Source organism: Gymnodraco acuticeps, unplaced genomic scaffold, assembly GCF_902827175.1.
Source record: "Gymnodraco acuticeps unplaced genomic scaffold, fGymAcu1.1, whole genome shotgun sequence".
In the NCBI taxonomy this organism is placed as follows: Eukaryota; Metazoa; Chordata; class Actinopteri; order Perciformes; family Bathydraconidae; genus Gymnodraco; species Gymnodraco acuticeps.
Window position 1 is genome coordinate 441,817 of NW_022992244.1, and position 23,134 is coordinate 464,950.

Here is a 23,134-nt window from a genome sequence, read left to right on the forward strand (position 1 = left end):
CGGTGAATGTGCAGCACCTTCTCTCCCAGCTCTCACCATGATACAAACATTTTTCCCTCCATGGCACCAGTAGCCTTGGTGCTGCTTTCATTCACTGACCGAGGGGGCACATGGAGGAGGGTTTGACAGCGGAGGAAACATAAATTCCGGTAAGACTTTGCTATCTCAAGTGAAATGTAAAGCAGGAGGCAGGCAGGCAGGCAGCAGATAATACCGGCCAGTCAACCACAACTCCCACGTGGCCACTGTTAAGTCAACTCTCACATTTCCAGCAGGCGCAGAGAGGAGCTGCGCGTTACCCCTTATCTTCTTCATGGCTCATCGCTCCGCTCACCCCGCGGTGCCCATCGCGCTGCTGGTGTTCGGACTTGTTGCCATCCTGCTCCTGACTATCCCCACTGAAGACGTCCAGGAGCCGCCGGGGTTCATGGTAAGGTTGGGTATTTCTGGACTCAGGGTATAAGTTGTCGGGGTTGAGTAACCCAAGCTGTGCTGGCCACGGTGCAGAGAGATAAAGAAGGTGTTACTAGTAGATTCTGTCACATTAGCAGGGGCGGATTTAGTGATTCGGGGGCCAGATGGGCATACTCAAAAGTTTCTGAATTAAAAGTAGTATTTCCTCAAAGATAAAGTATTGTGTTGACTTCAAGTGAAGAGTGGAAAATAAGCCTTATCAGTGCGATGTACTTTAATGTACTTTACGTCTGTTCAAGGTGGAACCTAGGAAGTATGCATACTAAAAACTATTTTTGAAGTAAAACTAATATCTTATTAATAAAATACTGCCATAACAGCCTAATGTTACAACATGTACTTAACATGTGTTCCATTTAAAGCTTGCATTTTTTAATTGTTAAATATTTTAGGGCTCATTCTGGTATTATGGATTATCTTTCTGAATCACAATAGTTAATTAAGTTGAGTTGCATAATTTATTTCAAAGTGCTTTGAAGTTTTTTGTGATATTTTGGGGTATATTTGTATTCCTGTTAGTAAGAGTTATTTGGAGACGGTAACCCAGTGGTTCTCAAACTTTTTCTGTCATTCCCCACTTTGAACAGGTGGGCCTTTTCAAGCCCCACCTGTTCCTCATCGCTCCAATAAAATGGTAGGCCATGCTTAAAATGGTCAAATGTATCGTTCTATAACAGGGGTCTCCAACCTTTTTATTTCAAAAAATAAGTCGTGAGCTACTTTTACTCCTCTTTTTTGTTTTTTTGCAGTGTATATATTTAGCACATTTTAACATTATTATATGCTACCTTTAACCTTTGAGTGCTGTTTGGGTCTGTGGGACCCGTTTTCAGTGTTTACTAAAATAAAATGTATGCAATTTAATTATTTTAACCTGCTTTATTTGGTGGTGGACGTCACATCCTCTGGGTCCGGGGGCATGCACCCCCAGGAAGATTTTTTTTAAATGTTGAAGTTAAATGCATCAATCTGGTGCACTTTGAGCTAGGGCTGCTCAATTAATCGTATTTTAATCGCAATTACGATTTTGGCTTGCAACGATTATGAAAACAACATAATAAAACGATTTTATTTTTTTTTAAAATAGGTTTTTCAGTTGAATTATACTTAAAGTTCAGGGTAATCAACTGTTAAAAACATACTTTTCAAATTATTTTCTTCAATAAATTGATGTTTTTCAAAGTAAATGGTTAATCGTTTTTAATAATCGTGATATCAATTATTGACCCAAATAATCGAGATTATGATTTTTGCCATAATCGAGCAGCCCTACTTTGAGCCCAACATGAATTTATGGATACAGCTCTCAACACTCAGATGAAAGGGAGCTGTATACTTTTCAATAATCCAAACATCTTTAGAATATGATCACAACAAATCATTTAAACTTGTTTATTCTTATCTTATGTTACCTAGTTAGCATTCTTTCTTTTTATTTATGCATATTTGACTAATCCCTCCCCTTTTAAACTTTTTACTGTCCTATAGTACACATTGGAATGATTTCTTACTTTATTTTTTACAACTTTATTAAATAGATAAAGGTGTGCTCTGTCTCGCTCTCTCTCGCTCTCTCTCTCGCTCCACATTGCTTTTCTTCCCGACTGCAACGCTGTTGTGTGTGTATGAGAGATGTTTACCAGTGGCGAGCCTGTCTCTGAGGGCCTAAGATATTCTACAAAATAATATTTAAAAACATTAAAACAAATTATATTTTTCTTTATATATATTTTTTAAATATGTTTTTAGTAATATAGTCATTAGTTTTACCAAAAATAACTTGATTAAATTGTATTTAAAATAATATTTCCAAAGAAATAAATCCTTTGAATCTGCCTATTCAGTTTCTATTTGAATGTGAAGGGTTAAATGAAAGAAGCTCGTCTCTGCGAGTCTGTGAAGACAGGAGCTGATTGGACGTCCAGCTATGAATTCACAGAGGGCCAGCTATAGTAACTGAACGAGAGAGTAATGTCAAATGACAGTACAATTGACCAATCATATCTTCCCTCTAAATGGTGGGTGGGCTTTATTATCGCGGACTTTATAACAAGTTCCGCCCGCTGTGAAACGTTTCTTGTTTCCATAGCAACAACAACTGTCAACAGCGTAAACTCGCCTTCAAAATAAAAGCATGCCAAATTACACTTAAGACATACAACTGCAACGAAAGTAACAAACACAATGCAATATCCTTTTCAATTTCAAAGAACACAAATTGGGTTATCTACAGGTGTTGTTTTGTGTGGTAGAGGGTCGCTTTCATTGATGCGTTTTGCACCCCAGGCGGGCCGTTGTTTTGATATTCCACCAGTGCGCGCCCCACACTTTGAGAAACGCTGCGTAACCCAAGCTGTGCCGGCCAGGGTGCTAGTTGTGGATTCTGTCACATTAGCAGGGGCGGATCTAGTGATTTGGGAGCCCCAGGCAAACACCATCTTGTTTACTTTTCACCATCTCTCTAACTGGGAGTGTTGGTTTTGGCAGTGGTAGAAGAAAAAGTAAGTACTAAAAACTTGAAGAGCTTAAGAGTCGCGTTTACGGGCTTTCAGTTGTACAATGATATATGCACGAGCTAGAACATTAATATAATCCAATATTTGATTTATATCTTATCATAATAAATGTGCTGGCTGTTTCTTTTGGCTGGGGGCCCCAGGCAGTTGCTTATCGTGCCTATAGGTCAAGTCTGCCCCTGGACATTAAAAGTCTACCTGTATGTTGGTTGTTCAATTATTATTTTTCTTTTAAAGTTTGCTATTGCTGCCCTATTTCTGCTCAGCTGGAGTAATATAAATTAATAAAAAGTAGAACTATATCAGTGTAGACATACTAAGACTAAGCATACTGCTAGAAAGTATACAGATATTTACTTAAGTAAGTAAATGTCCTTACTTTCCAAACGGTTTAAATGTATATTTATATTTGAATTCTAAAAAAAACACCAAAAATGTGCCTTAAATGTCATAATTATTTCTCACGATTATATAATTAATGGTCTAATTCAGTAAAACGTATCTCTTTTTTATTCCATTTTGTCTTCCATATTCACATTCTCAGTATGGCTCACATTGATTTATTACTGTGTTATTTCTGACCTAACCTTTGACAATTGTGCAAATGTCATCCAGTTTATGTAAACCTAGCTCCAGGGCACTGGAGTTCCTCCTAAATGTCTCTGTTGTCATCTTTAAACGTTGGTAAATGAATGGCTCAAGCCAAAGGCGTTTGCTGTTATTAAAATAATTAGGTTTCCCTTCCATGATTCCTCCTCTTATCGCATCGCTCTGTCAGCTGTGTTTACTCACATTATTCAAACAAGAAGCGTTGGCCAGGGGGCCACAACTACAACACAATTAACCTATTTAACCGTGATTTAATTGTAATACACGTTTCAAAAATGATGCCGAAGTAACAACATACTGATACCGTTTAGTAAAAACCATGAATTAATGCTTTGACAAGTCTGCAGACAAGACGGCAGGCGACATCTGTGGCATTGTGCTGTGTGATACAACTGAACATTTTAGAGTGGCCTTTTATTGTGGCCAGCCTAAGGCACACCTGTGCAATAATCATACTGTCTAATCAGCATCTTGATATGCCACACCTGTGAGGTGGGATGGATTATCTTGGCAAAGGAGAAGTGCTCACTATCACAGATTTTTTCAGATTTTTTCGGATTTGTGAACAATATGAGAGAAATGGTTATTTTGTATACTGTATATAGAAAATGTTTTAGATCTTTGAGTTCATCTCATGAAAAATGGGAGCAAAAACAAAAGTGTTGCATTTATATTTTTGTTCAGTGTATGAGGAGCTGTGAGCCCTGAGTGCTAACAGCTAACGGCTGATATTTTGGTTTTCTGGTTCAATGTCACTGACGGCTGGCTGAGATCCTCACCGCTGATTGGCTACCGCAAGATCGCGTCACGCAAATTTGAGCTCGAGTTGAATAGACTCGAGTGGTTATCGTGGCCCCGTTCAATCGCTTCAATCGCGCTGCGGCATTCGCATCAGCCGCTTCATGCGCGCTGTCGGAGCGAATTTGCATCTGTCCGCGGCTCTGCATTGACTTTACATGTAATCGCGCTGCCCCGAAAGATCGCATCGCGTCCGGTGTGAACGCACCATTAGTAGGACCACATTCATATTGAAATATAGCCATTTTAATGACAATAACATGAAACAACCATTGTTTTAGTTTTACCCTCCAATGCAGTTCTTACTATTGGAGTAAAAGAGCAAGTCAGGTGACGTAGTATAAAGGGCGACAGAGTCTGGGTAGGCAGGAGGTTTATTTGGATGGAAGGGTCTCTGTGAAACCAAAAGGCAAAGTTAACTTACTCTAACTTATGTACATAACTTAACTTACCTGATATACCTAACCAAAGTCATGTGCTTAACCCAAACCTTGACATTTCCCAGACCCCAACCAAGTAGTTTTTACGCCCCAACCTCAGCAAAGTAAAGTCTATTGATGTACTTGTTAACAAAGCGGCAGTATTTGAGGATTATGGAGGGAAAACTTGTTCCTGAAGAAACTTTGTGAAATAAAATATGGGTTGTCTTGCCTAGGAAGAGGCCATCGGCACAGATGATCTCATGGCTGAAACACTGATAAACCGTTGCTAGCCTCATTGTAATGAAAGATTTAAGAGATTGCAATATACATTTGGAATGGGAATCAAGCTTTAATTGCTTTGGCATTCAGAGGGGGATTGCTCCACAGGTCAGCTGGAGCTTCTGTTCCCTCTGCTCCCCTTGCTACCTCTTTTTGTGTTACCGTCTAAATATCCCATGGTTCCTTTTTTTAGTATAATGTAGCCGCCCTTTCACTCTGTATCAATGTGGTGGAACAGTCCCAAAAAAAGATACAGTGGGGTTTTGCAGGGAGAGTAAGTACAACAGTTCCCATAGTTTATCAAACTAAAGGACAAAGCAGATCATTAGTAGCTGCTCTCTGTTTTTGGCAGTGTTAGAGCGAGTCCTTACAACTCACTGCACAGCGATAATGAGATCTTTTTTTGACAAAATTAGGAGGAACGCTCCCCCTCAATTGTGCTACTCACCTGTTGTATTGATTTGAAATATTGAGTGTTTGGCAAATGCCTGAGTATAGAATTTGCAAGTGTATCTACTTTTGCATGTGGATTCTCGCCTGTGTGTGTTTGTGCTTTCAGTTGAGCAGGGATTAAAGTTGCTTGATATTCTACGTGGTAGTGAAAGTGGTAGCACTGTCAGGGCAACAGAGTTTCCATCCCAGTAAGTAGACCATGGTATTTTAGGGAAGATGTAGGGCTAAACAAGTGGGAAAGTCAGAACTAACTTACAGAGTTTGTAAGTAAAAATTACCTCTACAATGCCTAAACCCTAACCCTAACCTCTGATACATGGTTAGACACCTAGAACAAACTAAAGGTTTAGAATTGTTTATTGATATTTACAATTGTTTATCTTGCATTGATGTGCCTGATTGGTACAACCAGTACTCCACTGAATTCCTTTTATTTATGTGAAATTGGACATTAAGTACGCTCACAGGATTATCGGGACAGATCAGTGGCAGGGTGAGAAATAAAGCACTTATCCAGGATTTCATTGCTGTGACTTGTTCTTTAATATAAAATGATTGTAAGAGTTTACAAGTTTCAGATCATGAACTTTATTGAATTAATTTATGCCCTGATATTTGCCCTCAATGCACAAACAGGCCTCATGAGTACACACACTTGTTCCAACATTAATTGTGTTGGTTAGCCCTTTCAAATGACTAGATGTGAGACGTGCATTTTAAAGAAGACTACTCTTTTTGCTAATCCTCTAAAACAGTACCAAAGTTTCACATCTAAGTCCCTAAATCATAATTAGTGTTGTGAGAAAGGTGCAATGTGTAATGTCATGTGAGTAAATCAGTAAGGTTAAAATGTGTATTTCAAAGTAAAACCTTCGTCAACATTTACTTAACTTTTCCCTTGGTGATGATCAGTGAAAGTTCAACTCCTCTTCTTCATAAGCCATCAAACCTTTTCTGTCACGCAAAGTTGGTGATGTCAAATACTTAAGTGCTTTGTAGTGTTTATACTGTATAGGTGAAGTAGAAATGGTATGCATCCGTTTCTGTCCAAAATATCCCTCCTAGGGGTGTCTTTGAAGATCAACGTGACTAGTAAACTTAGTCTGCAGTCAAATGGCTTCCAGATGCCAAAATGAAGCGTAAATGTCTTTAGACTCCTCTTCTCGAGGCCTTCAGCACAAATACCTCTCTTGATGTTTATTTTCTGCCTGTTTCTCTCTGTAGTATGGGATTGTCTTGGATGCTGGATCTTCGCACACAGCTCTGTATATTTACAAGTGGCCCGCGGACAAGCTGAATGGAACAGGCGTGGTCACCCAGCACACTGAATGCCATGTAAGAGGTAAGAATGAGCACTTTCTCCGCCAATAACCACAAATCAAATGGTACCAATACTCCAACTCGTACAATTGAGTGTTGGATCTGAAAAGTGTATGACTCTATTTCATCACAGAGTCATACACTTTAGGCTAAAGCTAAACATATAGCTACAAAATTGGGAAGTAACCAATTTGATTAACGTTTTAATCCTGCACTGATAATACACAATTGAACAGAATCACCCCTAAGGCCCTGCATAATGTCATTGTTTGTCTCACTGTCGTTATTGTATGGATCTTTTGAAACTGTCACGGTGTGTGAAGCAGGTACATGTAGGACCCAAATGCAGATTCCTTTATTTCAAGGCTAGGTGAACAACAAAGACAAAACAGAACACTCACCGACGAACTAGTCATGACAAGACGAACCGACAAAGACAGAAAAACCAGAACTTAAATACACACAAGACTAATCACACAAACAAGACACAGGTGAGGAGGGAGGAGAAAACACAGGGGCCACAGGTGAACACAATTGGGTAATCAGACACACCAGGGAAACTAACGACAGGGAACCACAGACAGATCCAAACAAGACAAAACACAACGCAGACAGACAACCAAAAACAGATCTAGACAAGACAAAACACCACAAAGACAGATCGTGACAGAAACTGTTTAAAGCTAAATAAGGAAAACGAAATGCTTTCAATATGACTCAAAGCAGCAAGAGAAATATACCTTTTTTCCCCATGTTCCTATTTGTTTGACAATATCTTCACAGTCCCAAAAAAAAAACCCACAAAAGTCCAAAACCTCAAGCAGGGTGGGTGGAGGGGGTCCGGAGGAGGAACGTATCACTAGGCCACCAGGGTGGGTGGAGGGGGTCAGGAGGACGGCACTGAGCTGACAGGCCCAGAGGCACAGCAGAGGACCAGGAAGGGATCTCGGGCGGACGGCCCGGGGGCAAGGCAGAGTTCAAAAAGGAGGATTCGGGCGGACGGCCCGGGGGCAAGGCAGAGTCTAAGGTGGGGGACTCGGGCGGCCGAGCATGAGGGCGAAGGCAGCGGCAGGAAGAGTCAGGGGGCCGGGCTCGAGGACGAGGGCAGCGGCTCACAGAGGGCCGGGATCGAGGGCGAAGACCGCGGCTCTCAGGGGGCCGGGCTCGAGGGCGAAGACCACGGCTCACAGAGGGCCGGGCTCGAGGGCGAAGACCGCGGCTCTCAGGGGGCCGGGCTCGAGGGCGAAGACCAAAGAGCTCCGGAGGCCGGGCAGGACCCGGTGTCGGCCGGACAGGAACCGGAGCTGGTGGGACAGGCCTCGGCAGGATCCCCCACGGAAGAGGACCAGGACACGGGATTGGCAGGACCCCCGGCGAGACAGAGGATGGCGGGGCCTCCAACGGAACAGGACAAGGGGTTGGTAGGACCCCCGGCAGGAGAGTAGTCGGCGGGGCCTCCAACGGCACAGGACAAAGGGTTGGCAGGACCCCCGGCAGGAGAGTAGACGGCGGGACCTCCAACGAGACAGGCCAAAGGGTTGGCAGGACCCCCGGCAGGAGAGTAGACGGCGGGACCTCCAACGGGACAGGACAAAGGGTTGGCAGGACCCCCGGCAGGAGAGTAGTCGGCGGGGCCTCCAACGAGACAGGACAAAGGGTTGGCAGGACCCCCGGCAGGAGAGTAGTCGGCGGGGCCTCCAACGGCACAGGACAAAGGGTTGGCAGGACCCCCGGCAGGAGAGTAGACGGCGGGACCTCCAACGGGACAGACATACGATTGGTAGGATCCCCGGCAGAGGAGTAGTCGACGGGGCCTCCAACGGGACAGGACATGGAGTTGGCAGGACCCCCAGCGGAACCTCCAACGGACCAGGACATAGGGTAGGGACTTGAGACGTGACTCGAGAGGGGACTCGAGAGGAGACTCGAGATGAGAACCAAGGGGGAACTCGAGAGGGGACTCGAGGAGAGAGGAGGGACTAGAGGAGGGAACTCGAGAGAGAGGACTCGCGAGGGGAACTAGAGGAGGGACTAGAGAGGGGACTAAAGGAGGGGACTCGAGAGGGGACTCGAGAGGGGACTCGGGTAGGAACTTGAGAGGTGACTAAAGAGGGGACTCGGGTAGGAACTTGAGAGGTGACTAAAGAGGGGACTCGAGAGGGGACCTGAGAGGGAACTGGAGAGGAGACTTGAGAGGGGACTCGAGAAGGGACTGGAGAGGGGACTCGAGAGGGAACTGGAGAGGGAACTGCAGAGGGGACTCGAGAGGGGACTCGAGAGGAGACTCGAGAGGGAACTGGAGAGGGAACTGCAGAGGGGACTCGAGAGGGAACTGCAGAGGGGACTCGAGAGGGAACTGCAGAGGGGACTCGAGAGGGGACCCGAGAGGGGACCCGAGAGGGGACTCGGGTAGGAACTGGAGAGGGGACTCGGGTAGGAACTGGAGAGGGGACTTGAGAGGGAACTTGAGAGGGAACTTGTGTCGGTCGGTACGCCGACAGGACACGGGGAGCTGGCGTCGTCTGGGGAGCCAGCAGGAGACGAGGTGCTGGAGTCGGCCGTTACGCCGACAAGACTCGGGGAGCTGGCGTCGGCTGGGGAGCCAGCAGGAGACGAGGTGCTGGAGTCGGGACCATGACTGTATGGGCCAGCTCTGGTACAGGGACCACGGTTGTAAGATCCAGTTCTGGAGCCGGAAACATGGCTGTAAGGTCCGGAGCTGAAGCCTGGATCATGGCTGTGTGGGCCGGTTTTGGAGCCGGAAACATGGCTGCTGGGGCCGGCACTGGAGCCGGAACCATGGCTGCTGGGCAAGGAACCGGAACACGGATCCATGGCTGTGTGGGGTGGTACTGGAGCACGGTACCATGGCTATGTGGGATGGTACTGGAGCACGGAACCATGGCTGCTGGGTCCGGCACTGGAGCCGGAACTGGCGCTGGAACCCTGGCCTTTCGTCTTTTAGGAGTGTTTTGGAGGCTTCGTGGACCTCCAAACGCCAGACCAGACCCCAGGAAAGGGTCAGAACATGAAGCCTGGTACTCAGGGCTACGTGAGAAAACCCTAAGCCACTCGGGCAACAAGCTCCAGAGCCAGGGCTTGCGAGCAACCTCCTGACGTGCCTCCTTCAACGCAGCCTCTCTACCCCGTCTAGATGAGGCGCCTTTCCATGTATAAAAAATGTACTCCAGAGAGTATCCAAGACTTTCCGCCTGTCGCATCAAAAGGGCTGAATCTGCTGGGTCCATAATGTGGTCGGTTCGTACTGTCGTACGATGTTCGTACGTACGGTGTGTGAAGCAGGTAGGACCCAAATGCAGATTCCTTTATTTCAAGGCTAGGTGAACAACAAAGACAAAACAGAACACTCACCGACGAACTAGTGATGACAAAAGACGAACCGACAAAGACAGACAGAAAAACCAGAACTTAAATACACACAAGACTAATCACACAAACAAGACACAGGTGAGGAGGGAGGAGAAAACACAGGGGCCACAGGTGAACACAATTGGGTAATCAGACACACCAGGGAAACTAACGACAGGGAACCACAGACAAATCCAAACAAGACAAAACACAACGCAGACAGACAACCAAAAACAGATCTAGACAAGACAAAACACCACAAAGACAGATCGTGACAGAAACTGTTTAAAGCTAAATAAGGAAAACGAAATGCTTTCAATATGACTCAAAGCAGCAAGAGAAATATACCTTTTTTCCCCATGTTCCTATTTGTTTGACAATATCTTCACAGTCTAATCTGTTTTTGCTCAGAAAGATGCTTAAATGCTCATATTGTATTACTAGCCATTTATCCTTGTAACTCCCTTTTCACTTATCATTACTTTTTTGAAATGTGAATCACTTTGGGCTGCATGTTTTATGAAAGATACAGCAATATAAACAGAGAATAATAATATATATATGCTGTAGGAGGGGTTCAACATTTATTAGCACTTTCTTTGCACAGGATTCTGCTCTAGACTGAAAGAAAAGCTGTATATCTTGCCAAATGTTCCTCTATTATGATGAAAATGCAAGGATTCAAACTATACATAGATGGGCAAGGAGTAGAATAAGTTGTGGGAGTGGTTTGAAAGGTTTGAATGGACTTTGGACTCCTTTGTTACTGTAATTATGCCACACTCACTGCATGTGAAAGTTGTAAAGGTGATCCAACCTCAAATCATAATGACGGCAATTCAAGTCGATGGTTCAAGATAAAACATTTAATAGGGCTATATCTACCATACATAGTATTTTGAACCCTTACATATTATAACCACGAGTGTCAAGTTGAATGTGAATGTTCCAGACTTCTTTTAAACCCTAAACGTGAACTTTTTATATTCAAAACACAGGTTTTCGTTGAATATACCTTTAATCTTCTGTTGAGAGTATATCGGGAGAGTCATTTTTCTTGTTTATTCCCCAGTGGGTGGGAGGAACTGGAGGAGTGCCAGCTGGATGATGTAATTACAAGTGAGGCCAATGTTTGTTATCGGGCGATCATGAATCAGGAATGAGTCAGAGTTGAGCTCTGTGCTTTGCCACTCCTGTGCTGTCAAAGGGTCTTAATATGTCTTTTATAAACAAATGCTTGTTTCTCCGATTAGTCATGGACTTGGTGTTTCAACTGCCATCTTCCATAATTGAAATTTCAATCAGAAATGAACTTTGAACGTTACATGTCAAGAGTTGTTAACATATTGCCATGCCGGTTTTTTTGTTGTCGCTCAGGTGAAGGCATCTCCAGCTATGCAGGCCAACAGGGAGCAGCAGGGCGGAGCCTAGAGGCATGTCTAGACCAGGCGGTGGAGGACATCCCCAAAGAGAGACACCCACGCACACCTGTGTACCTGGGAGCCACAGCTGGCATGAGGCTTCTGCAGTGAGTCAGTGTGTGTGTGTGTGTGTGTGTGTGTGTGTGTGTGTGTGTGTGTGTGTGTGTGTGTGTGTGTGTGTGTGTGTGTGTGTGTGTGTGTGTGTGTGTGTGTGTGTGTGTGTGTGTGTGTGTGTGTGTGTGTGTGTGTGTGTGTGTGTGTGTGTGTGTGTGTGTGTGTGTTCTAGCATTACTATACTTGTGGGGACCTACATCTGTTTACATAGTCACGTGTGGGGACTGGCTTCCCTTATTATTGGATACATTTTGGCCCTTGGACAAATGTAGTTGGTGATCCCTGCCTTATGGGGACAAATTGGAGGTCCCCATGAGGGGAATCATTAATTTTAGGGTGAAGACTTGGTTAGGTTTAGGATTAGGGTTAGGGTAAGGGTTAGGGTTAGGTATGTGTTGGTTATGGTTAAGGTTAGGATAAGTCTCCAGGAAATGCATGTAAGTCAATGTAATGTCCCCTGAAGTGATGTATACATGGTGTGTGTGTGTGTGTGTGTGTGTGTGTGTGTGTGTGTGTGTGTGTGTGTGTGTGTGTGTGTGTGTGTGTGTGTGTGTGTGTGTGTGTGTGTGTGTGTGTGTGTGTGTGTGTGTGTGTTAGCATTACTATACTTGTGGGGACCTACATCTGTTTACATAGTCACGTGTGGGGACTGGCTTCCCTTATTGGATACATTTTGGCCCTTGGACAAATGTAGTTGGTGATCCCTGCCTTATGGGGACAAATTGGAGGTCCCCATGAGGGGAATCATTAATTTTAGGGTGAAGACTTGGTTAGGTTTAGGGTTAGGGTAAGGGTAAGGTTAAGGGTAAGGGTTAGGGTTAGGGTTAGGCATGTGTTGGTTATGGTTAAGGTTAGGATAAGTCTCCAGGAAATGCATGTAAGTCAATGTAATGTCCCCTGAAGTGATGTATACATGGTGTGTGTGTGTGTGTGTGTGTGTGTGTGTGTGTGTGTGTGTGTGTGTGTGTGTGTGTGTGTGTGTGGTGTGTGTGTGTGTGTGTGTGTGTGTGTGTGTGTGTGTGTGTGTGTGTGTGTGTGTGTGTGTGTGTGTGTGTGTGTGTGTGTGTGTGTGTGTGTGTGTGTGTGTGTGTGTGTGTGTGTGTGTGTGTGTGTGTGTGTGGTGTGTGTGTGTGTGTGTGTGTGTGAGAGCGTGTGTGTGTGTGAGAGAGCGGACTATCTCTGTCTGTGTTTATTCTGCTTTGTTTCTATTTATTTTTCTCACACCTAGGAATGAATCCTCATGTTAGCTCTATACATGTCAGACTGTCACTTGTTAAGAGAACATTCATATTCTGATGGTCTATTAACTTAGATTACTTTGTTAATCTAGGGCACAGGTTATGGCTAGAGTTTTGCCAGGTAGAAAACTTTTTTTTGCTGGTGTCATTTTGACATCTGTGAAAACGTTGATACATTTCTGGCAGGTGATTTCTTTTTTTGGCCACTAGAGGCACAGTGCACCACTACCCCATTTGCTAAATATCTCTAAAACAATATGTTTTATTTCAGGTGAATATTAATTTCTCCATGAATTATACACACCATATATTGTGTGCAAATTACGTTACATGACTCATAACTAAGACATGCAAGTTGTGGCCGAAATTAGTATTACAACAACAAACACCTGCTTCACAGATACATTCCTTTCCTTAAAGGTAGGGTAGGTAAGAGAAACCAGTAGAATTTGAAAGTACACAATCGGAAAAAATCTGCCTCTTCCTTCAGACTTCCTTACAGAGCCCCTCCTCCAACACACACGAATGCGCACATGACCAATGAGGGCACGAGATAAGTTTGTGCACAGATGGAAGGCTGACAGGCAGGTAGGCCACCCAGTTATTTTAGCCGGGCCGGCTCAGATGATTGGTCGTGCTTTTTACAGCGCCACGGCTTCCACAGATGACATTTTTGTATGTATTTATTGTCAAAGCATTTCATTTATTCATTGCTATCGGGATGTTAAGAGCATTCTATGGAATATAACAAAAAGTGTTTCTGAAGTGAATTACCTACCCCACCTTTAAGTAACTTAGAAATATTATAGGCGTTTTCATTAAGTCATTAACACAATAGAAAACACAGCCTCATAACATGGATCACCACATGTTATTTTCTAGCTTGCGTCTAAGGGTTTCCGTACCATCCTTTTATACTGTGTGATAATACCAAAACACATTCATCCACAATATAGTGATTCTCCAATCAAAATCATAATGCAATATAAAACTAGCAATAAAACATACAGTATCACATTAACAGACGTCTGGTCACACGGGAAAGATACGATTTTCTTAACTTAGTGTACTTGCATAGTTTATCTTGTATAACACACTTGCATATTTAGGAACCAGTTATCTTTTACGCCCTGTAGTTATGAGTTAATACAAAGATATAACGACTTTCCTTTGTCACACTGTAGTTATGAACTTAATAAACCTTTGCAAGTTTGTGCCCCTTACATGTTTGGCTTATTACATTTCTGCAGCAATGCAACATTATATGTATTGTATAATAAGTATAATGTATAATAACTGTATGTGTGTGAGGTCTACTGTCTTTGCAGGATTGTTAAAACATTTATCGGGTAATTATCTTTGTCTTCTTTCTGGTCTTATCAGCAATCTGTTTGATTATCAAGGAGGCTTTGTGAATATTTACAGCAGCCAGTAGGGGTGTTGACAGAGCGCTGAGACACTGTCAACATCCCTACGTGTGAGGTTTGACTGTATTGGAACATGTAGTGCATAAACAGCTGTCCAATCACTCAGCCAGATGTAAATCATTTGCTCAATGCAAAACATGTTGAGAAGACAAACAAATAAAACAAAACCAGAATTTATACAGTTTTAATGAAAAAGAGTGTGAAATACTGAGATGTTTTTTTTTTAAACAGAGAAAAACGGACTTGAAGGAATTTATTCTGAACAACTGTGATGTGTAAGGGGAAACAGAGCTAGCGTGCCTGATCTACAGCAAATCATTGGGGCCCTTATTCTATAAACCTAGGAATTACCAACTCATCTCCGACTGTTCCTACTGACATACACGTCACTGATTTCACCGTGGCCTCACAATGATACTTAAAAGGTAAACCAGCCTTAAGATCTTGGATAGTTAAATCTTTATAGCTTTAGAGTTCAGCAGGGAGACCTGAAGCCTGGGGCGGTAAAACAGTCACTAATAATCAAGGTTTGACCAACAAACTCTGTTTCCTATTAATGAAGACCCATGAGAGTTCCTCACATAGCCTTAACTTGTAAAACCTCAGTAAAAGAAGACTCTTCTTTCTCCCAATTAGGATCTCAAAGCCGGAGTTGTCGGACCAGATTTTGCAGGAAGTGGGCCACAAAATCCAGTCGTACCCTTTCAGCTACCAGGGGGCCACTATACTCAGCGGGAAAGAGGAGGGGGCGTACGGCTGGGTCACTGTCAACTATCTCTCAGAGAACTTCATCAAGGTACCACAACCCTTATGAAAAGTGTGTGTTCTTACAGTCACAATTCTTATCTAAATCAACTAACGATAGTTATTTAAGCAGTACCTTTTTTAGTAAAAGTAAAAAAAACATATTTAAAAAATAACCCATTACAATTAGTCCTGGATTCAATGTTACTTTTGTTAGAAGTACTGAAGCATTATCAGCAACATATACTTAAAATATCAAAAGTATTTATTTCTATAACATTTATTTATTATTTGTATACACTATCAAACACGTATTTAGTGCCTCTACTTTGACATGATTCATGTTTTAATGTTCAAAAAAGGTCTTTATTTTTCTCATACTGCCTGTGCTGCAGCACCTCTTTTCACCCTCTGTCTGAAACCAGAGCCCAGTCTGCTCTGATTGGTTAGCTGGCCGGCTCTGTTGTGATTGGTCAACCGGTCACAGATGTCCCGCCCCTAACAAATCACATGCAATGTGTTGGAGCGCTAGCCAATATAAGCGCAAGTGTTACGTAGGTATGTCAGTATGTCGCGGAAGTAAACAAGGAGCCTAATGGAGGCGTTTCAGCAGAGTGTGGGAGAGAAACTACCTCGAAAGAGAACTTTGGGATTTTAGCCTTTACAGACCATTTACATGCACAAATCAAATCAAGTTTTATTTATAAAGCACATTTAAAAGCGATTTTTGGTCGAGCCAAAGTGCTGTACAATACATGTAATAAAAACACATTACTACAATCACAATAAAAGACAATAAATTACAACAGATATAAAAAACACAGGGAAAAGTCAGGAGTCGTGCTCCGCTCTGACTAGAAGGCCTGGGAGAAGAAGTGTGTCTTAAGAGTAGATTTAAAAACCTCTAGGGTCTGGGCCGACCTCACATGGAGACAAATATAGGAAAAACCTATAACACACTACAGGAAAGGGCAAACCCCAAAAAGCATAATAGGGCATCTTTCAAAACTAACTAGTAAGTGTCAGAAGAATATAGTGCATTAAACGGTACAATACTTCCCTCGTAGATATGTAGAAGTGTAAAGTTAAGGAAAGACTTAAGCAAAGTACATGTAAATGTATTTAGTCACATTCCCTCACCGACAATCTAACAGTCAAATGATGGTTCATTTTGAATCACATCGTGTGCAGCAACAATGGTAGAAAGCAGCCTCCTTTACAATAGTTTCTCTTTATCTAGTCGAGTTAAAACGTCTACATTTTTGTACTTAACTGTTGCAATGGATCTTCAAGCTTTTTTTTAGAGGGGGACTGATGACACCTAGTGGCTAGTGGTCGATTTCCACCATCTCTTCTGATGTTCGTTGTCAACATTTGTAGGGGGTTGACAGCTTTTCTTCATAATCACCTCTTAAAAATACCCATTCTCTTATGCTACTTTTTCCCCACAGTATGGTTTCGTGGGGAGCTGGTTGAGCGCCGGCAGACCCACGGTGGGGGCGCTTGATCTCGGCGGAGCGTCCACTCAGATCACATTTGAGACTAAGGATAAAGTGGAGGACGAAAAGGATCTGAAGAAGCTGCGTCTTTATGGCAATGATTACTCTCTGTACACACACAGCTTCCTGTGCTACGGCCGGGACGAGTTCCTCAAGAGACTCATGGCTCACATCCTGAAGGTAGTGTAACATGACACACTCATGAAGTGAAAAACAACTTGACTTTACATCGTCAGGTTGTTTGATACCTTTTTTAGTATTTGCGTTATAACAGAAATGTAATATTTCTCCTAAGGTGAACATTCGGAAAGTAAGTCATGTGATGTGCCGTGTACAGTTTATAATGGCAACACTTATTTTTCTGGTTAGGATCCAGACGTTTAAGATAAAAAAATCTAATAAATGTTTGCTTCTTTTACCTGTTGTGCTATTGTTATATATATATATGAGTTGCTGGGTTCTGAAGATATTGGCTGTAGAGATATTGTCTGCCAAATATAATGGGAGGAAATGGCACACGCTTGTGTCGCTCAAATAAAATATATTTGATCAGCAATGTCTCTTTCCAGAAATCATGACCCAATTACCTAGCAGTGTTTCTCAAACTTGTTCATACCAAGGACCACTCCACAAATGTCCAAAAACACATAGTTTTTTACAAATCGCCTGAAAATGGTACAAACAAGTGGCCCCATGTGTAATGAAGGTGTTTATCTGGGCTATATCATGCAATCAAAAGTGAAACTTAAGCTCGCTCCATTGCGGAGATATTCCCGCGAGAGTACAGAAAACTTAAATTTATTTATTTATTTCAAATGTGAAATTGTACCAATATACTCACGGACCACTAAGGGGCGGTCACGGACCACCAGTGGTCCGCGGACCACCAGTGGTCCGCGGACCACACTTTGAGAAGCACTAAAGTAATCCACAGACTTTTTTGTGAGCAGTTTCAATTGGCGGGGGTGGTTATTAGAAGATAGTTCCAACATGAAACTGCTCTAATACTACTGGCGTTTTAAAGAATACTGATGGCTGCATTGACATTTGAGACATTGCAAATTTACATATACAATATTATTGATGTGCATGAAATACACACAGAGAATACAAATCCCTAATATTTGGTTATAAGATCATTCTGAGTGACATAGTTGTTAAGCAGGACAGTTCAGCATCATGTTACTTAAAGACTAACACATCTGGTTTTGGAAGGATACAAAACAGATACTTTCATAATATATTCTAATAATATTTTCAATGGGTTTGTTTGGGTATATGTGATATTAATCCCTTTGTCTGTGTCTTTCTCTCAGTCTCAGGGTTACCCTCAGTCCATCACTCACCCCTGCTATCCTGCAGGCTTCAACAGAACCGTGAAGTTGAACAGTACATTCAGCTCTCCGTGCACAGCACAGTACAATCCCAGCTCCTACGACCCCTTGGCCTCTGTGACAGTGATGGGCAGCGGACAGTACGAACACTGTCTGGGCAACGTGTCGGAGATCTTCTCCTTCGACAGCTGCCCCTTCTCCCAGTGCTCCTTCGATAAAGTCTTCCAGCCCAATGTCAGCGGCAGCTTCATGGTGAGAGAGGCTGGAGGGAGAAGATGACACTGAGCTGTCATCTTTTTTCCTCTTTGACATCTTTTGAAACACAGACAGCCAATATGATAAACATAGCCCTAATAACCACATTGCACACAAAAAAACGATATATGACCTTTCATATGGATCAGCAATTTTTTTTGGTACATTTTTTGCTATTTTTATAATGAAAAACTAAAGGAAATTCATTGTAGGTCTATAAAAACAATATTTGGCAATAAACCAGATTCTGATTTTGATGACCATAAATCAGTAAATTAGGCAATACCATTATATAAAAATATTTTATTAAAGCGGAAATACACTCAGGTAAATGTATTTGCAAATAATAAAATAAAATTGAAAAAACAAACCACAGTAAAACTACTAAATAAAGTGTTGTGTATCAAATAACAAATATACAACAATACGCAAGTGGAGTACAGGCCTCTCGAATGACATGTTTATTTATAAGCATAACCAGCCTTGTGATTGTATTTGAATTACTGTAACTCAATAGCAGTATTGATCACAATAATTGCATGACATTTTCATAGAAGAACAAGTACAATGCCTCAATGTTCTAATAAGAACCTATTATGCGCCATTATTTCTCTCCTAGGTAAAAATGTTTTCTATGTACTATGTGTTACCCCAGTTTGATTGTTGTATTTTTCTCTCTGTGCACCAGGCGTTCTCTGCTTTCTACTACGTTCACCTCTCGCTGCAGCGTACCACCGGCGTCACCGCACAAACTCCTTCACAACTGGAGAACGCGGCGGAAACTCAGTGCGGCATGACTTTCAATCAAGTAATGGTCCTTTCTACTTATGTTCAATTCATTTGTTCATAATATATAATTGTTGTCTTGGCATGTATTAGTTCATGTGTGGTTTATAGCCAATACATAAAAAACTATTACGACTTCAATCAGCTTGATGTGTAGGCTACTTTATTTTCAGTGCTAATTAGCAATAGAAGCATGCTCACACCTAAATTAGTGTTTGAGCATCTGTTTAGCATGCTCCAAGTAGCACTTATCTCAAAGCACCACTGTGCAAAGCCTAACGAGCTGTGAGCAGTACACTCTGCTTTAAATACATTGACTATAGTTAATGTGGAGGAAACTTTTGTGTAGTAATGCAGTGGGAGTCACCGACTCATGAAGGAGACACGGGACGAGCAGGAGTTCTGATGTCAAACACTGAGATTTAATACAAGCATCGGCCGGAGAAATTCACATCACAAGTCACACAGTCAAAGGTTCTGACTGCACGGGTGGTTTGCCATGTCAAATCTGATCAGCCTTGCATCTTGGTAGATCTTTTAACTAGTTTACAGAGAGTCAACCCACATATTAGGGGAAGGTATACGTGAACACCTGGAGACACTGAATCACTTATCTGACTCTTTGGCTCTGTGACCGAGAGTTGACCGGTCATAAAACTGGTAATGTCAACAATAGCTGAGACTTCCCATTCCTTAAGACAGATAACAGACTTAGGGTTCGTCATAAATGTCAACAGGCAGAAAGGTTAAATATCTTAGGAGTAAGGAAGAATTATTCTTTGACACTTCGGAGTAAGACAGAAATATTCTCTAACAGTTAACATCTAAAAAATCGACCTAAAACGTTATGTGCTCATTTATTACTGTATGCTCAAAGACCTGTCATGGTTGCGGTGATTCACAATTTTGGGGAAATCTATATTATTGAATGTTTGTTTGTTTCATCTTTAAGTTTATATAATAATATAGTGGAGGCGTGTGGCATAGTGGGTTATCCGTAGGTGTTCGGATCAGGGGGTTCAAACCCCACTGCAGTCAGCATGCCGTTGTGTCCCTGGGCAAGACACTTCACCCCAAATTGCTCCTGTGGGGATTGCCCACAGTATTGAGTATGTAAGTCGCTTTGGATAAAAGTGTCTAACAAGTAACATGTACTGTAATATAAAGTTATAGTTTTTGTATTGTGAACTGTATACTACTTTCTGGTATTGTATTATTATGTTATCCCCTGTACATGATTGCATTTAAACTAATTTATCATAAAGTGAGCTATCTTTTTATAAGCAATGCTTTCATCCCTCCCGCATTAACTCACTTTTTACTTTTGTACCTTGACTGTATATATTAATATTGAATTAGTTGAATAGAAACAAAACCTGGTTTGCTGCTATTTTGACTGTAAGGGGGCTGGAAGGGACAAATGAGTGAGATTCAACTCCACTTTCTAGTTCATGTATTTTATTCCACAACTTGCTTACACTGTTTAATTGTTTTCTTCCAGCTGCTGCTTCTTGACCCGAAGCAAAGGTCTCGTTTGCAGGACAACTGTGCCAGCTCTGTGTTCGTTAAGACTCTCATGTTCAGAGGATATGGCTTCGATGAGATGTCATTCCCGCGTGTAACCTTCCAGAAGAAAGTGAGAACTTAATCACTATTTGATCACAGATATATCTTCAATACTCATTTGTCTATTATCTACTAACTGGCAGTAATCACTTGCTGATCCTCCAGGCAGGGGACACCTCGGTGGGCTGGGCTCTGGGCTACATGCTGAGTCTGAGCAGTTTACTGCCGGCAGAGACAGTGGGGCTGAGGAAGGCCCTGACTCCAGGAGCGTGGGCCACCCTCATCTTCCTCTCCGTCCTCCTTCTCGTGGGGGTCCTGGTCTTCATCCTACTCCGTTCTGTTAATGGGAAGAAGAAAGGAGGAAGTGATGGCACCATCTAGATACTATAACAACAAGACAGTAGTAGGTTTTTGTTTATGTTGGCTCTGTACTCCGACATATTCGATCTGAAATGAAACTATGCGGTTTATTTAAGGGTAATCACATTAATAGGTGGGATCTGTTTCTCATCTCACCCTTAGTCCCCGATTTTAGGTTAATGCAGCAGGACAAAAGGCTTATTTCACAAGATGTCTTTTTAATGTTGTTCTTGAAAGAGTCCTAAGGAAGGTCAATTACTGTTTTTAAATCATATAATTGTTTGTATTTGTGCCCCATCATCCACATCCTGTAAAGGGCAGGAGACTGCATGGCTGTGTATATCCAGTAGTGGATATCAATTATTATGAATTATTGATTTTTTTTAATCAACTACAACTCCTTTAACTTCACAATCTTTCCTTTCAAATGTTATTTCCTGGAGTATAAAGCAAACACAAGGAAAACACATGTCAGGTTTTAAGAATATAGTATAGTATAGCAGAGGCACTGACACTAAGATGAGGTCTGAATGACATTTTCTTCTTGAAAATATGAGATTCTTTTTCATGTAGAAGTGTGACGCTGGTATATTAAAATGTAGCACACTGTGGAGAGAACTTCCAGTTTAATATGCAAGTAAACACTATTTAATTATTTATTAATATGTATTGAAATATGTATTTTTTTAAGGTGGCAGTTTTAATTCACATTTTATTTGGCGCAAGTCAAGAGCATGCTTTTGCACATTACAAATATGTGTTGACTTAGACTAGTTTTAGTTTCATAAACCTTGTGTCATTTGGAGGAAGTAGATAACTGATAGAAAAAAGCTCTTCAATCTAAAACATTTTTTCTTTGTCTACTATATAATAAAAGGAAACCAGTAGTTGCTGATACAGTTTGGATTAAACTAGAATACAACAATCCTGCTTGAAATACAGAAAGGCATTAAGGTACTGAGCAACACTTACATCTAATCTGCCAAAAAAAGACCTTATGCTTATATTTCTTTGTTTTATACAGTAGTCAAGAATTCACCAGTTTGCTTCAAGCTATATGAGTTTACCTAAAGGGCCTTATTATGCTTGTTGGGGTTTTCCCTTTCCTGTAATGTGTTGTATAGTATTCGCAATTGGACTCATTTGTTTACTTCCGTAACATAGCAACATCACAATATAACACTCCCGCTTCTATTGGTTAACACTCCAACACATTGTTGTGATAGGCTAAAGGGCGGGACAGCTCTAAGCAGCTAACCAATCAGAACAGACTGGGCTCTGGTTTCAGACATAGGGTGTAAAGAGGTGCGGCAGCACAATGAGCATAATAGGGCCCCTTTAAGGTATGAATTAGTTCAGTTTCTGTTTTCTGCACCATAAAACTAATATTTGAGTGCTGCCTTATTGAATTGGATGTAAGATACTTGTTTTGCTTTTAGCGTGCCCACCTCTAGTGAATTATAGGCTAAGGTAAAATTATTTAAATGTCCCAAAAAAACACTGTAAATAAGTGTATGATGGAACATTGAAACATGCCAATATGTAAGGTGTGCCTGCATAAAGGCCAAAGGGAACTCTTGGCATGTAGATGAATTATGAATATGAGACTTTCCCAAATCTTTTCAGATCCTGCATGTTTATTTTGTTTGTACCCCCATATTGTAGCATCTTCCAAATGATTCTTGTGGCATATTGAGTTGTTACTGATGGAAACATTTGGATACTCCTGGGGAACATGTTTGCAGTTGGTGTGATGTGGCTTTTAGCATATTTATGTTTGATGAATCAACTGTGACAAAGATTTAAATAACGTTATGTTAATATTAATATAATATTAATATTATCGCATTGTGAGTTTTTAATTATCATGGCATTATTGGTCTCTGTTTGGTCACATTGTATGTTTCATATTTGTTTTACTCGAGATAACAAAATACATATATATTTTTCCTTTGTACAACTTGTCTACTGTATTTGATTATATCGTTCCTGTCTGTTTTGGACTACAACTACCAGAATGCATTGCTTTATCAGGAGTGCCGCCAGTTCGATAATTTCCGGTAAGGTCGTAATGCAGTCAAAATAAAAGCGGGGAGTTTTGCATACATATAATTTGTAATATATTGTGCTTTTTAATGAACTTAGTAAAT

At 41.7% G+C, this 23,134-nt stretch overlaps 1 protein-coding gene across 4 annotated transcripts; it reads left to right on the forward strand.

Annotated features, from left to right (window-relative positions):
- On the forward strand, window positions 1-23,071 carry LOC117539953 (ectonucleoside triphosphate diphosphohydrolase 2). 4 transcript variants are annotated; one of them, XM_034206322.1, is made up of 10 exons: window positions 1-149; window positions 273-430; window positions 6,776-6,893; window positions 11,618-11,768; window positions 15,077-15,236; window positions 16,636-16,863; window positions 18,000-18,269; window positions 18,961-19,080; window positions 20,560-20,694; window positions 20,790-23,071. In XM_034206322.1, the coding sequence occupies exons 2-10, from the start codon at window positions 314-316 to the stop codon at window positions 21,003-21,005; spliced, it is 1,515 nt and encodes a 504-aa protein (XP_034062213.1). In that variant the 5' UTR covers window positions 1-149; window positions 273-313; the 3' UTR covers window positions 21,006-23,071. The 4 variants fall into 4 exon arrangements, with proteins under 4 accessions (XP_034062213.1, XP_034062215.1, XP_034062214.1 ...); XM_034206324.1 differs by having other exon boundaries at window positions 9-149; window positions 276-430; XM_034206326.1 differs by lacking the exon at window positions 1-149 and adding an exon at window positions 11,313-11,359 and having other exon boundaries at window positions 294-430.
- Window positions 23,072-23,134: the final 63 nt, after the last annotated feature.

What these genes read in the sequence shown, in the direction of transcription:
- LOC117539953 (XM_034206322.1), top strand. Translation starts at nt 314, where the DNA reads ATGGCTCATCGCTCCGCTCACCCCGCGGTGCCCATCGCGCTGCTGGTG. An exon ending in TCATGGCTCACATCCTGAAG is followed by an intron (nt 16,864 to 17,999) that starts GTAGTGTAACAT and finishes TCTTTCTCTCAG; the next exon opens with TCTCAGGGTTACCCTCAGTC. An exon ending in GTGTAACCTTCCAGAAGAAA is followed by an intron (nt 20,695 to 20,789) that starts GTGAGAACTTAA and finishes CTGATCCTCCAG; the next exon opens with GCAGGGGACACCTCGGTGGG.